At 40.8% G+C, this 14,873-nt stretch overlaps 2 protein-coding genes and 1 long non-coding RNA gene across 3 annotated transcripts; all 3 read left to right on the top strand.

Moving 5' to 3' along the window:
- The first annotated feature begins 611 nt into the window (after nucleotides 1-611).
- LOC129409045 (radial spoke head protein 6 homolog A-like) lies at nucleotides 612-4,566 on the top strand. Its single transcript, XM_055154206.1, has 3 exons — nucleotides 612-711; nucleotides 1,772-1,889; nucleotides 4,304-4,566. Exons 2-3 carry the CDS (start codon nucleotides 1,804-1,806, stop codon nucleotides 4,527-4,529), a joined length of 312 nt encoding a protein of 103 aa, XP_055010181.1. The 5' UTR covers nucleotides 612-711; nucleotides 1,772-1,803; the 3' UTR covers nucleotides 4,530-4,566.
- Nucleotides 4,567-11,130: 6,564 nt separating this feature from the next.
- Nucleotides 11,131-11,555, top strand: LOC129408891 (uncharacterized). The gene is made up of 3 exons (XR_008632134.1): nucleotides 11,131-11,199; nucleotides 11,311-11,407; nucleotides 11,498-11,555. It is a non-coding gene; the product is annotated as an uncharacterized LOC129408891 (long non-coding RNA).
- Nucleotides 11,556-11,689: 134 nt separating this feature from the next.
- LOC129408875 (uncharacterized) lies at nucleotides 11,690-13,243 on the top strand. The gene is made up of 5 exons (XM_055153200.1): nucleotides 11,690-11,761; nucleotides 12,007-12,190; nucleotides 12,324-12,451; nucleotides 12,598-12,864; nucleotides 13,151-13,243. Exons 1-5 carry the CDS (start codon nucleotides 11,690-11,692, stop codon nucleotides 13,241-13,243), a joined length of 744 nt encoding a protein of 247 aa, XP_055009175.1.
- Nucleotides 13,244-14,873: the final 1,630 nt, after the last annotated feature.

Genomic DNA, 14,873 nt, shown 5'->3' on the forward strand with positions numbered 1-14,873 from the left:
CATCTCCTCCTGCCTCTTTACTCTAGAAATTACATTTGTTTACAGCCAGTGCTCGTTCAGAATTACTGTTGAAGTTTCCTGTCTAGAAATAATTTAGTGATCGACGCGTCAGTTTTTAGACCCTTCGTCTGCTTCATTCGCGCCATCGCTGGAAGGAATCTCCAAGAATCACGTCAGTTTGGTTTCGCTCCTTTTCCCCTTCTCTTGTTCTTTCAGCGATCTCAAAAACGGATTTTCTTTTGGGGCGAACTGGTCGTGGATTCTTGTCCACCATCGCAACAAGCTTTGCAAATTGCGAGGAAGTGACAGTTTGAAAAAGCCTCTAAGACATACGTTCAGACTGCAGGGCTTAACGCTCAATTCCGATTTTTTGTGAAATCTGATGTTTTTTCGAGGTCGTTCACATTTCCAATTAAATGTGATTTGTATGTGTCTCCTGTGTGAATGTTAAACGGCCCAAAAGTGTCCCGTATGTGCACTGGAGACACGACGACGTCAACTGCAGCGAGCGTGCTCTGTGTTTACGGAAGTTGTCCAACTTTTTAGTTGAGAGATTTTAAAGTTCCTCTCGTACCGGAGCCAGAACATGAACAACTTACTTGTTTTAAGGAGGAGATTGAGAAGGAGAAGGACGAGGTTTTTGGTCGTGGTGTTTTGTGGGGCAGTGTCTGTTGAAAGGAACGTGTGGATGTGGAGACGGAGCCAAGAGTGGTGAGTGGTGATGTGCTTCACTTCAGTGACACGGAGTTCATTAACAATTTTCGCCGACTTCAGCGCAGAATAGTGACGTTTGTGTCTTGTTGATAACGTGTAGGTGGATGAATGCGCTTTGGCCGTTCACACTGAAGTCACATGTCAAAAGATCAGATATGTATCGGTTTCAGGAGCACATATCCAAGTGTCCTGGGTCGCGTTTGAAAAAATCGGATCTGTGTCGTTCAGACTGTCATTAAAAGATCAGATACAGGAACACAGAAGCCAAAAAATCAGATTTGGGTCACTTCAGGCTGCAGTCTGAACGCAGCCTAAGAACCTCTGCATAAACGTAGGGAGTTTGATTGACGACCTAACAGCCAATAGAAAATGAGGTAGCCTCGTTTTCTATTGGCTGATGTTTATCCGGCCTCACTACATCCACAGTTGATAGATTTTCATTCTTTTTTTTTTTTTTTTTTGGTCATCATGATTACAAGGCCGCTGCGTCTCTGTAATGGTATTTTAAACTTTCAATGACAATTTGAAACAAACAAAAAAAAAATCCTCCATACAACCTTTAAATGTGCATTTTTCTGGAGATGTTTCACAGTTTGGCATCAAAGCTTTCTATCTTAAACGTCTTTGAGTGTCATGAAAAGCGCCATACAAGTGTTACAAGTGTTAAGTATTATTATCTATTCTCTTAAACCCAGACCAAGTTACAGGTCAGATCTGTGGAGAGGCGTCCCTATGGAAGATAATTTGTTCCATTAGATTATGAATTTAAAATGCCACTGAATTTTTTAACCCTGATAAAACATGTTTGAATTATTTTGATTCCAAATTTTAGCTGAAACAAGAATGTGACAGACCTCAAACCAAAAAGTTACACAGTGCACCTTTAAATGTTGATATAATTAAACATTTTTACAGTGGCACTACAATATTGTCCTAACAAAATCTGCCCATTAACAATATATTTTTATCTTGGATGTGACTGTCAACACCTGCAGAGTTTAGATTTTGGACGGAGATACAAAATAAACAAACAAAAAAACTCTTCTCTGTTTCGTAGAACTGTTCAACACTCCTCCCTGGACTCTGAAGATGTCGTCCAGTTTGACTCCAGAACACGCCGTGGCTTTTGTCCGCTCCAACCTGTGGCCCGGAGCTTATGCCTACGCCACCGGAAAGTAAGATTTTATTTATTTTTTTATGTTTTTCTTAGCTTTGGGGCTGCAGCATTTATCACAGTTAGGTTATTTTGAATTTTGTATCGGTATAGCCTTTACTTTAATAAGGCAATTTTGTGGAGACAATTCCTAAAAAATAATAATAAGATTCAATATTTACAAAGGTTCATCAAGATCTACAATGTGAACGCAACTTTTACTTTTAATCCTATATTTTACTCCATTTGTGCCACAGAAAGAGACAATTAGAATAAAAAGCAGAGATGGAGATTTGGACTCGAGTCAGACTTGAGTCACTCTTTTTAGGACTATTTTTGAGACTTGATGAAATAGACTAAGACTTGGGACTGGACTTGGACTTGAAGGTCAGTGACTTGGGACTTGGACTTAAAACCTGTGACTTGAGAAGAGTCGATGCTTCTCCTAAAAAATAAAATATAAAGTTTTTTAGAAAATACTTTTAGGAAAATACTCTTCTGTTTGTTACTTTGGATGAAACTGAAGTACAGTGATACTCAAATTTACTGCAGTATTTACAGTGCAATGCAGTAAAACAAAGGGAACTACACAGAACATGATCCTTCCATTTCAGTGCAGACACACGCCAAAAAAAATGTTATTTAGCTCTTTTAAATCTTTACTCTTTTTATTCTGACTAGTGTTGTAGTACTCAAGACCGGTCTTGGTCTCGATACCAGCCTCGACACTTTTTGCATTCTTGGTCTCGTCTCGGACTCGGCAGTGTTTGGACTCGGTCTTGTCTCGGTCTTGGAGGCGTTCGGACTCGGTCTTGTCTCAGGCTTGAAGGGGCGGTCATGAAGGCACTTGGACTCGGTCTTGAAGGCGTTTGGACTCGGTCTTGTCTTGGACTCGGTCTTGAAGGCACTTGGACTCGATCTTGAAGGCGCTTGGACTCAGTCTTGAAGGCACTTGGACTCGGTCTTGTCTCAATCTTGAAGGCGTTTGGACTCGGTCTCTTGGACTCAGTCTTGAAGGCTTGGACTCTTGGACTCGGTCTTGAAGGCGTTTGTCTTGGTCGTCTTGAAGGCTTGGGTCTTGTCTCGGTCTTGAAGGCTTTCTTGTCTTGGACTCGGTCTTGAAGGCTTGGACTCGGTCTTGTCTTGGTCTTGGAGGTCTTGAAGGCACTTGGACTCTCGGTCTTGAAGGTCTTGGACTCGGTCTTGAACTTGGACTCGGTCTTGGACTCGGTCTTGAGGTCTTGAGGTCTTGAAGGCTTGGACTCGGTCTTGTCTGACTCGGTCTTGAAGGCGTTTGGACTCGGTCTTGTCGGTCTTGAAGGCGAGTCTTGTCTCGGTCTTGAGGCGTTTAGGCTCGGTCTTGTCTTGAAGGCTCTTGGTCTTGTCTTGAAGGCGCTTGGACTCGTCTTGAAGGCTTGGACTCGGTCTTGTCGTCTTGAAGGCGTTTGGACTCGGTCTTGTCTCGGTCTTGAAGGCGTTTGGACTCGGTCTTGTCTCGATCTTGAAGGCGTTTAGGCTCGGTCTTGTCTCGGTCTTGAAGGCGTTTGGACTCGGTCTTGTCTCGGTCTTGAAGGCGTTTAGGCTCGGTCTTGTCTCGGTCTGGAAGGCGCTTGGACGCGACAAGTGATAAAAATGGAGACAGAGTCATAAAAACACTGATATAAATGTGCCAAAATAACTCTAAAATACAAAAAAAATATCCAAAACTACAAAGATGGTTTCGATTTGGTCTCGATGGGTTGTGGTCTCGGTCTCAACCTTTAAAAGTCTTGGTCTTGTCCTGGTCTCGGGTCCCTGTGGTCTCGGACTGGTCTTGGTCTCGATTAGTGCGCTCTTGACTGCAACACTAAGTCCGAGCGTAACGATTCACACTAAGATCTTGTCAAGCCATTTAAAAAGAAAAAAAAAAAGTACATTTCTGCAACTCTTATATAAATACTCATATATAAATAACCAGTTTAATAGTTTAGTTTAAAATTCATCTAAAATTACAAAAATCTAAGCTATGACATGACTTGAAGCTCAAAGCAGACGACTTGGACTTGATTTGGACTTATGGGCCAATGATTCAAGACTCGACTTGGACTTGCCTGTATTTGACTTGGGACTTGACTTGGACTTGAGGTCAAACACTGACTAGACTCGCAAAACAACGATCTGGTCCCAGCTCTGATCATGGGCTGTTAAGTAACATGGACAAATGAGGATTACATCAGGTCAGGATAACGAGTTTTTAAGAAAATAGATCAATTTGAGTTGTGAAAATGGGGGAAATTCCAGTGTTGTAGTAGAAGATCAGCAGGTGAATAGAAAATATGCAATTCAAAATAAACTAGATTGGTAAACTATACATGAAACGGGAAATGGAACCAGTGCTCAAATTCCTCGTAGTTCTCTTGTGTCTTAAACCAAACCATCTTCTGTTTCTCCCTGTAGAAAGTTTGAGAACGTTTACATCGGCTGGGGGCTGAAGTACACGGGGGAGGGGTACAGCCCGCCCGTGCCTCCCCCGCCGCAGAGGGAGTACCCGAGCGGCCCCGAGATCACAGAGGACGGGGACCCCAGCGTAGAGGAAGAGCAGGACCTGAAGGACGCGCTGGAGGAGCAGGAGGCGGCCAAAGAAGAAGACGAGGAAGAGGAGGACGAGGACGAAGACGACTGAGGAACCAGCTGAAATATTCTGTGGGTTTTAAAAGGTTTAGGGCGTTTCATCGGTCTGTATAACGTTATAAAAGTCGAGACTGCTTTTCAGGAAGGAAATGTTAATGTTAATGTTAAGTTAAATAAAATAATAAGCACTGTATGAAGTTGACTCATTATTTAAAAGAAACGGCAGATGTAAGATATAAGCAGTTTGGAGATTTAAAGGTACATTGTGTAACTTTTCTGATGAAGGGTCCATCTAGAATGTTCCACAGTATGGTATTAAATCTTTTTATCTTCATGGAGACCACACCAGACCAAGTTCCAGGTCAGATCTGTGGAGAGGCGACCCCGCTCACAGTCAGAAAGTTTTTTCTATGTATTTTTGAGTTGTAATACCACCTTGTAAGACAAGGCAAGTTTATTTGTACAGCACAATTCGTACACAAAGTAAATTCAAAGTGCTTTACAGAATAAGAAATACATTAAAATCATAATAAAAACAAATCANCAGACTCTTCAATAAAAGCGTGGAAAAGGAAAACTTGATTACTGCAATGCTCTCCTTTCTGGTGTTCCAAAGAAATCTACAGCTCCATTGCAGCTCCTTCAAAACTCTGCAGCACGACTGCTGACAAGGACCAGAAAGTGAGAGCATATCACCCCAGTACTGAAGTCTCTGCACTGGCTTCCTGTGAGCTTCAGGATAGGATATCTGTTTTAACTTAAATTATTATTATTATCATTATTAGGCCCGAGCGCCATGGGTGGCGTAGGGCCTATTGTTACTGTTCAGCAGTGCGAAGCACTGCGGGAAGGCGTGTGCGAAGCACACGCAACAGAGCGCGAAGCGCTCTCCCCTTTCCAAACACACACTCACACTCACATGTCAGTGACTGGTGCCCGCTGACATGGCACGGTGGCATTGCCCATGGGCCGCGTCAGCGGCATAATTGTAATCGTTCACCCCAAAACGTAGGGCGCACTTGACATGGTGCACGAAGTGCACCATGTCAAGTGCGCCCGCGAAAACAGAGCGCGAAGCGCTCTCCCCTTTCCAAACACACTCACACTCATGTCAGTGACTGGTGCCCGCTGACATGGCACGGTGGCATTGCCCGTGGGCCGCGTCAGCGGCATATTTGTAATCGTTCACCCCAAAACGTAGGGCGCACTTGACATGGTGCACGAAGTGCACCATGTCAAGTGCGCCCGCGAAAACAGAGCGCGAAGCGCTCTCCCCTTATCAAACACTCATTGCCACTCAATACTGACACTCATGGCATCCAATAGTACAGACTGGCATTGCCCAGTGCCACGTCAGCGGCATAATTGTAATCGTTAACTCTCGTAAACGCCAAAAACGTGCATTGGGTATGTGAGTAATCGAAGAGGTCAATGACGAGCGCAACGCGCTCGTCATTGACAATGGACCGCACGGGTGCGTTACTGGACGCGAGCCCTTTCCAATGATATATATATGTGCCACCATAGGTGGCCCTATATTGTAATTGTTCTGGTTTTTCTTCTTATTATTATTAGGCCCGAGCGCCATGGGTGGCGTAGGGCCTATTGTTACTGTTCAGCAGTGCGAAGCACTGCGGGAAGGCGTGTGCGAAGCACACGCAACAGAGCGCGAAGCGCTCTCCCCTTTCCAAACACACACTCACACTCACATGTCAGTGACTGGTGCCCGCTGACATGGCACGGTGGCATTGCCCGTGGGCCGCGTCAGCGGCATATTTGTAATCGTTCACCCCAAAATGTAGTCGCGAACTGCGAGGAAGCGACAGTTCGAAAATGCCTCTAAGAACCGCTGCGTAAACCACGTAATCCCTGCGCTCCGACGAGTCAGTTATACTAGAGAGTTTGATTGACAACCTAACAGCCAATAGAAAATGAGGGAGCCTCGTTTTCTATTGGCTGATGTTTATCTGGCCTCAACACGTCCACAGTTGATAGATTTTCGTTCTTTTTTTTTTTGGTCATCATAATTACAAAGCTGCTGCGTCTCTGTAATGGTATTTTAATCTTTCACTGACAGTTTGAAACAAACAAAAAAAATCCTCCATACAACCTTTAATTATTTTGTTACAGCTACAGTTTTGTTGCTTGTTCAGAGGAAGGAAACTCATTTATGCGACACATTTGACATTTTTTGTTTTATGAGCATGTTTCATAAAAACTCTGCACAGGAAGTGGTTTAACAAAGACTTTTAGTATCACAGACATAATTTAACCTTTATTTTTTAATTGAATCATATCGAATTGATTGATCGAAAGCTCACTGTATCGGGATATGTATCGTACCATGGCTTATGTATCGAGGTATGTATCGTACCAGTAATTTCACGACACCCAGCCCTAAGTCACCCCTCACCCTAAATAAATGTTTACTGAAACATGTGTGAATGAAACAAAACACAACTCCAGGTCTGTTTTTGACGAGGTAACAACATTAGGGTGACTAGATTTCAAATCAAAAACTGGGACTCCTCCAGTTTGTGGTGGTTGGTAATAATAAAATTGTGAAACGAGTGTGTGATTAAAGAAAATTTTTATACACTTGGCCCATTCATGACGAACACGTGAGTCGGTATAGTCACATTTTCTTTGTGTTTTGGTCGTTTTTAAGCAACTTTTCTGTATTTTACCTAAACAAATGTCAATGTATGCCTCTTTTTAGTGTTGGCAGGGATCAGATTGGTCAAAAATCTGACATTTCTTGTATAAAACTGGGACAAATCTGCAGGGACAGGGGACACACGACTCAAAACTGGGACTGTAAAAAGGGTAAAAATCAGTGTTGTGGAGTAACAGATTACATGTACTGGAGTTACATAATCAGAGGACAAATTATGAGTAACTGTATTCAGTTACAGTTACTGTTTCAGTGAGTGGTAATTGAATTACAGTTACTTTGTTGAAATAAATGGATTACACGGCGATGTATTTCTTATTCTGTAAAGCACTTTGAATTACTTTGTGTACGAATTGTGCTGTACAAATAAACTTGCCTTACAGGTGGTATTACAACTCAAAAATACATAGAAAAAAACTTTCTGACTGTGAGCGGGGTCGCCTCTCCACAGATTTGACCTGGAACTTGGTCTGGTGTGGTCTCCATGAAGATAAAAAGATTTAATACCATACTGTGGAACATTCTAGATCAGGGGTGTCAAACTCATTTTGGTCCGAGGGTTGTATCCAACCGACTTTGATCCCAAAGTGTCCGGATCAGAAAACTCATGACATATAAACCCCAAAAATAACAATAAGTTCAAATATTTGTGCAGAGAAACACAAATCTATTACAGAAATCTTTTTTAATTGATAAACTCTTTCTTTTACAAAATATTATAATATTATGAACAACCTGAAACTTTAAGAAAAAATACAATTTCAACACAAAGTTTTAATATGAACTTGTATGTAAATAGGAATAAGTCCATTTTTGTTGTAAAATTCTGCACTCGGCTCCACTTTTCTCATGTTGGACATTTTGTTGATGAGGGTGTCACGGTCAACAGTCAAAACGATCGTCCTTTAAGAGCGTTTGGAAAGAGACAAGTCTTCATTTGTGCTGCTCTGGTGGGAGGGGCCACGTACAGAGACACTGGAGACGCTGCTGTGATAAACACCACAGAAAATTAACAAGATTTTAATAGAAAATATAATTCAAATATTTTAGTAGAAAATAAGCCGAGGGCCAGATTAAAGGACTTGGAGGGCCGGATCTGGCCCCCGGGCCATATGTTTGACACCTGTGTTCTAGATGGACCCTTCATCAGAAAAGTTACACAATGTACCTTTAAATCTCCAAACTTCTTGTATCTTTGTGAACATCTGCTGTTTCTTTTAAATAATGAGTCAACTTCATACAGTGCTTATTATTTTATTTAACTTTATTAAATATAAAACAAGAAACTACTTTATAAAATGTAATAATAATGTAATAATTCAAAATAAACAATGAGCATTTCCTTCCTGAAAAGCAGTCTCGACTTTTATAACGTTATACAGACCGATGAAACGCCCTAAACCTTTTAAAACCCACACAGTAAATTTTCCAGTGTAAAAAATCCATAGTAAAAGTTTTTTTTACTCTTTAAGAGTATATATTACAAAAAATTGAGTGATACTCCCTCTAGCGTCCTTGTAAAAACACAGTGTAAGTCCTTCAGTGTCATAATTGCACTGAGAAGCTCCGCCCCCTCAAACTCCTCTCAAACTTTTTCGAGTCCGCCATTTTTCCCTCCTCGCTTCACTTCGACCAGTGGCCGCTACAAGTCTCAAGTAAGTAGTAGTTTGGCAATTTCAGCTACATTTCAAGTATAAATGTGCTAGAATGGCTGGGTATAGCATATTTATTTGTCTACCTTGTGATGTTTATGACATACTAAGCGGTTATATCGAGCCCGCGCGAGGTGCGAACGGGCGGGCTGGCTAGCTAGTTTCGGGGGAGAAAAAACGGACACTCAATTTGAAACGAATTGCCAGATATGCAGTTTGAAAATGGTTCTAAATGGATAATTATATTCTAAGAATCTACATCGAAGTAGTAGTAACTTTCAAGTATTGCTACCAAAAGTAAGATTTTATTCTCCGTTCAATTCATTTAAATACGGACAGTGACCAGGAATTAGACGGAGCCAAACGATGCTACGTTAACGCCCCGTCTCCGTCTATATCATGGTCACAGTCTGCAAATGTCTTTGCTACACTTAGCAAGTAATGTGCGCGACTAAGAACTATAATCTGAAGGGTTTTTTGCGTTGTTTTAGCATTAAGTAGTTCATGTGTACTATTTGATTGAATCTGGACTATGATAGGGAGCGTAGCTGAGGCGGACCATGAAATAGTCGGTGACAAAGGACTATGTAAACCGGAGTTTTCTTAAGGATGTGCTCATAATAAACCCAGTCGAATCGTGCCTGAGCACGGAAAGCCAAGCACCATAAATGTGTCTAATGTGAGTGCAAACGATCCATATCCAGGCGCGGAACATTTCCATTTTGGCTCTGTTTGGGGAAGTGAACTAAAGTACGGCACGTTACCTTGTTTCCGTGCACACGCACGACTTTAGTGTACGAGCCCGGTCAGGGCTATGCGTGGAGGTGAACCCGACTGGAGAAAGTGTTTTAACTCCTTTCCAAAACGACCGACGGATCCGCGCACACCATAAATAGGACTGAGGATGTGAAGCCCTGTTGCGAGCGCGGCTCCGTGTTGCCATTGAGTCACGGAGGAGCGTATCACAACAGGACTCGTATCGGCGCCACTATTTGTGTCCTCTTGTACGTATTTTCGCCGCTGGAGCGTTAGGACATCAGCTCGTCATGTAAACAGCTCTGTGTGGTGACGTCACTGTACCGGTGCCGTGTTTTTATTTGTGCAGGTGAACGTGCAGGCAACAAAATCTCCCACATTCGTGCCCGAGCACGGCAGCATTGGTGTAAGTGTGCACAAAATAACGGTTGAACTGTATGGATTTCATAATACAGTGAAGAGTGTCTTGGCATTATAAACATGTTCTGTCTTTTTTCAGGAAAAATGCTGCTGAAAGTTAAAATAGCCAACGTCCAAAAATTTGTTCGAGTTCCTGAGCCGAATCTGACAGCATTTCTGGATGCAGGTAAGTAATATAGTATAATGACCACATTTTCAACTTGTAACTGGTAACTAATATAAACTGTTTAAATATCAGAACAGTACTAATCTTAACTGTCAGATGTGGTGCTGCTGGTATTACAGCAACAAATTACACTGAAAAGAACAGCATTATTTTTAGTTTTAATTCAATGTTTGATAGCAGTAAATATAATGAACTCTGAGAATAATTTTGCAAATGAAACATGGCTTTAAGTTTGAAATGTCAAACATTGTTCATACTGTTTATTTCTTATTAGCATTTACCAAGTTTGGTGTTCCAGCTGTGACAGAAGGTGTACGTGTCCTTGACAGTTCTGGAACTGAGCTTGATGAGGATGTTTTTGAGGATGTGGTAAAGGATCCTCAAACTGGTGTTCTGACCATCACATATGATACTGGTTTGTATTGTTTGTTAAACATGACTTGGCCACTCTTTACTTTAATTGTTTTTCTTAACTCACTGATGGTCTCAGAACACAGTATGTTTTTAATGTTTGTTTTACTTTTCTTTTTACAAAGGGAATGTTGAGAGTTTCTCTTCTCCTGGGCCTTGTGCTTCTTCACCCAGCAGTGGTGACTCCCAGGACACAATCATACTTCCTGTTAGTCCTGCTTCGAAGCGTCAGCGGCTGGATGACGAGGCTAAGCATGTATGACTTAAGTGAAGGTGTACAGCTTGAATACTGTATATTTTGAATTGCTTGGTTTTAATACCTATTTCATTTTTCTTTTTATATAGTTGGTGAAAGACATTCTTTCCAAAAAGCCTGGGGGAGAAAGGGTAATAATGGAGTACAATCGAACTAAGTCTTTGGCAGATGACACCCGAAAAAAAATGGTGAACATTCTTTTGCTGTCATATGACAGAGAAAAATGGGTATGTTTTTATTTATCTGCAGCTTTTAATGTACAGAAATGGTAATTTATCGTTCTAATTTTGCAGTACATCTCCACCCAGACGAGTGAAAGAAAAATATGCCAGAGGAATTGTGAGCTTGTTCCCCCATCTCTGGGACCCCTTCTCAGAAAATGGACACGTGAGTAGTATATTTCAGTGAATTAGTAATTTCTAATCTATCTTGTATTCACTAAAAATCTTTTTTTTTAATTATTATTATTATTTTTATTATTATTATTGTTACATCCAGGAGCATTATTATGATGGTAAAAGTGACAGTGGCTACTTGGCTTGGAGGCTTAAATACATTCAAAGATGCAATGCCCAAGAAAGAAAATCAATTGAAGGTAAGTTTTTAAAATACATCAAGACAAAATATTGTACATTTTGAGGGCTGTTTTGTCCTGCAGTTATTTTTGATTATTTGTGCATTCTAGCCTCCTCCACTGAAGGAATGAGCGGTGACGAACTGTTGGGAGGACCAACAGCCAGGCGGGAGTCCCAGTATCTTCCAGAGCCACCAATGAGTGAAGAAGAATGTCGAGAAGCCATGTCCCTGATGAAACACTCCTCTGATGAAAACACAGTGAAGAAGAAAAATGAAGCAAACGTTTGCTCATCGTCGAAGCATGGTCCTGGACCCCCAGTTGTCAAGCAACATACTGTCACACTTCCCTCGATTCAAAGACGTCAAAGGATTGGTAATTATCAATTATGAGTATTGGAATTGAGGCTATGTCTAGACATCAGATATTACGTGCATATTTGATTAGTTAATAATTTTGTAGAATAGGTCTACTCATATTGCAATGATTTAAAACCTAAATACATATATTTATCCCTTTTTTACTGATAAAATAAATCTGATCTGATGAATTTAAGGTTCATAGTAAATCAAAAGGCACAATCAGCTGCAAATTCATCAATCCATTCTCTCTTAATACAGATTGAACAAGATTTTGTTCTGATGTTTGGTGAGGATGTATCTGGCAAGTTTCTGGAGAAATGGCCAACAATGTTCAAGGAGAAGATAATCAAGCAGTGCAGAAAGCTTCCCTCCACCACAGAGCTAAATGACCTCCTATTGGCTGCAGATCCTCAGGAGGATGATGCTGATGGTGCTGACTTTGGTAAGTTATTAACTAACCTTTCAAATTCTTTAACATGCAAATGACCTCTAAGAATTAAAATTCAGTTCAAAACATAACATCAGTTTTTAAGTAAAACAATGTGTGTTGTGTTTTTCTTTTTTTCTTTTCAAAGGCTGGGATAGTGACTTTGCTTCTATTTTGTTGCTTCTGCATCTTGTTCCACCCACTGCTCAAGGCCGTAAGAAACCGGGGAAGATGTCAGCATCTCAAGCAGAAAAACATCTTGTGGTCTTCAAGAAGGTGTGCATAGTTTCTTGCTCATCACTGGAAAAAAAAAGTTTCTGACCATGTTAACCAGTGCAAAGTTGCCTAAATTTTTTGTCTGTCATAAGAACAAGTTTATGCTGTTATTTTTAAAAACTAAACATCTTTTACATGTTTTTCAGAGTGGCACAAGTATCGAAGAACATCTCGACACCATCACTTCTAGCACTCAGCCTTATCTCCTTGCTGTTGGCACCCAAAGGAACAGGATCAGCCAGTACTTCATTATCCTGGACAAGACTGCCATCCCCTGTATGTCTAACTCCTCTTTAAGTTCTTTTGATGAGTTGTTTAAGGCACATTTTGTGTTTGGCACATCATACCACACCATGTTGTACAACATGTACACATTCATTCAGACCACAATTTACAATATTGATGTTGGCAAGGTGAGGGAGAGACCCCGTATTGCAGAAATAAGAGCAAGGTTACTTCATTATTAGTGTTTCTATGAAGTGCAGTGTTTGCCGAGCTGAGTTCCAGAGTTCAAATTTGCTTGTTAGGCATATCAAACTGTTCCATGGGTTTCTTCCAGGAAAAACCCTCCGTCTTAGATGTGTTGAGACTGGATGTGGTCGTGTGTTTGGTTCCTTCTCTGGGTTTAGAAAGCACTTAAATGCCAAGCACAGTGACCATAGTGCAACAGCTACTGAATTGGCTGATGTTGTGTCCCAGATGTTGGTGGCAGTTGTCAAAGTGAGACACACATGGGTTACATGGAAGAGAGAACTTCAGATGAGCTTCAACCTTCTAACAAGAGCACTCTAGATATATGCGCCTCTGCAGTTGCACAGCTTAAGGCAGCTGGTTTAAGTCAGTCAACCCTGAATGGTTTTGTTTCTTGCATGGAGGAAGCTTTTACTGAGATCCACATTCAGGCTAAAAATGCAGCTTTACAGTGTTTGTCTTCACAGGATACAGAAATTATGAACAAAATTGAGCAGTCCTTTCATATGCTTGAGAATCCATTTACACCCATAAATTCAGAAAGTAAACGAGTAAAACATTTTGCTGAGAAATGAAATGGAAAATTGTTGACCCAGTTGAAAAGGTTCTTGGCACACGATTTGATAGTAGAAGAAACAAATCTACTGGTACCTATGAGCAAGTTGTTGTTACTGATAAATTTGCATACATCCCAATTTTGGAAACCCTAAAAACTGTTTATCTAAACCCTAATCTGGCCGTAATTTTAAACAGTCCACATAATGAAAATGAAGGCACATATTCGGACATAATGGATGCCACCTATCTGAAAGAAAATCTTCTCTTCTCTCAGAAGATAGATGCTTTGCAGATTCAGTTGTTTTATGATGATTTTTAAAACTGCAAATCCTCTAGGCTCCAAAAAGGGGATTCACAAATTGGGTGCCATTTATTTTACATTGAGGAATTTCCCACCGGTTTATAATTCTTCACTATCAAATATTTACTTGTGTGCTCTTTTTTCATGCCCAAGATGTCAAGCGGTATGGTTTTAACGCTATACTTGAGCCTCTTGTCGGTGATCTTAAAATTCTTGAGAATGAGGGTCTTAAAGTTCCCAGGTCTGATCATGTTGTTTATGGAACAATAGTTCAAGTAACAGGAGACAATCTTGGCTTGCATAGTATTTTTGGCTTTGTGGAGTCATTTGGGGCTCGCTATTGCTGTCGCTTCTGTCTTCTTGAAAAAGAAAAATTCCAAACTGTATTCTGTGAAGACAATCCTGAAGTAATATTAAGAACTGTTGAGTTACATGCACAGCATTGTCAAACTGCTGACTCAGACTCTACACTGTCTCATGTATTTGGTGTGAAACGCAGTTGTTTGTTGAATTCACTGCAGTATTTTAACACAGCCAACAATTTTGCTGTTGATATCATGCATGACATTCTAGAGGGTGTTGGGCAGTTTGAAATGAAGCTTATTCTCCAGTACATTCAAGAAAACTATATTAGTGCAGAGCAGCTTTCAGGTAGAATACATGCTTTTGATTATGGCTACATTCAACGGCGAAATCGACCACCAGGAATCAAATTGTGTGATGGAAGCAATGATTTGGGACTTAACGCTATACAATCTTGGTGCTTACTGCGCAACTTGCCTTTGTTGTTTGGGGATTTAATAGAGACAGGAGATGAGCATTGGGAACTTCTGCTTTTGCTTCTCCAAATTGTCAACATTATATTTTCTCCTGTTCTTTCTAAAGGTATGACGGTATACCTAAAACATTTAATCGCTGATCATCATAGACTTTTTAAGCGCTTATTTCCAACAATGAATCTCCTTCCGAAGCATCATTTTATGCTCCACTATCCCCGTAGCATAAGAAAAGTTGGCCCAGTCCTCTACTTTTGGTGCATGCGCTATGAAGCCAAACATAACTTCTTTAAAAAACAGTTGAAAAGCTTCAAAA

The sequence above is a fragment of the Boleophthalmus pectinirostris genome, unplaced genomic scaffold (assembly GCF_026225935.1).
Source record: "Boleophthalmus pectinirostris isolate CB_2022bp ecotype Guang Dong unplaced genomic scaffold, ASM2622593v1 HiC_scaffold_18, whole genome shotgun sequence".
Classification (NCBI taxonomy): Eukaryota; Metazoa; Chordata; class Actinopteri; order Gobiiformes; family Gobiidae; genus Boleophthalmus; species Boleophthalmus pectinirostris.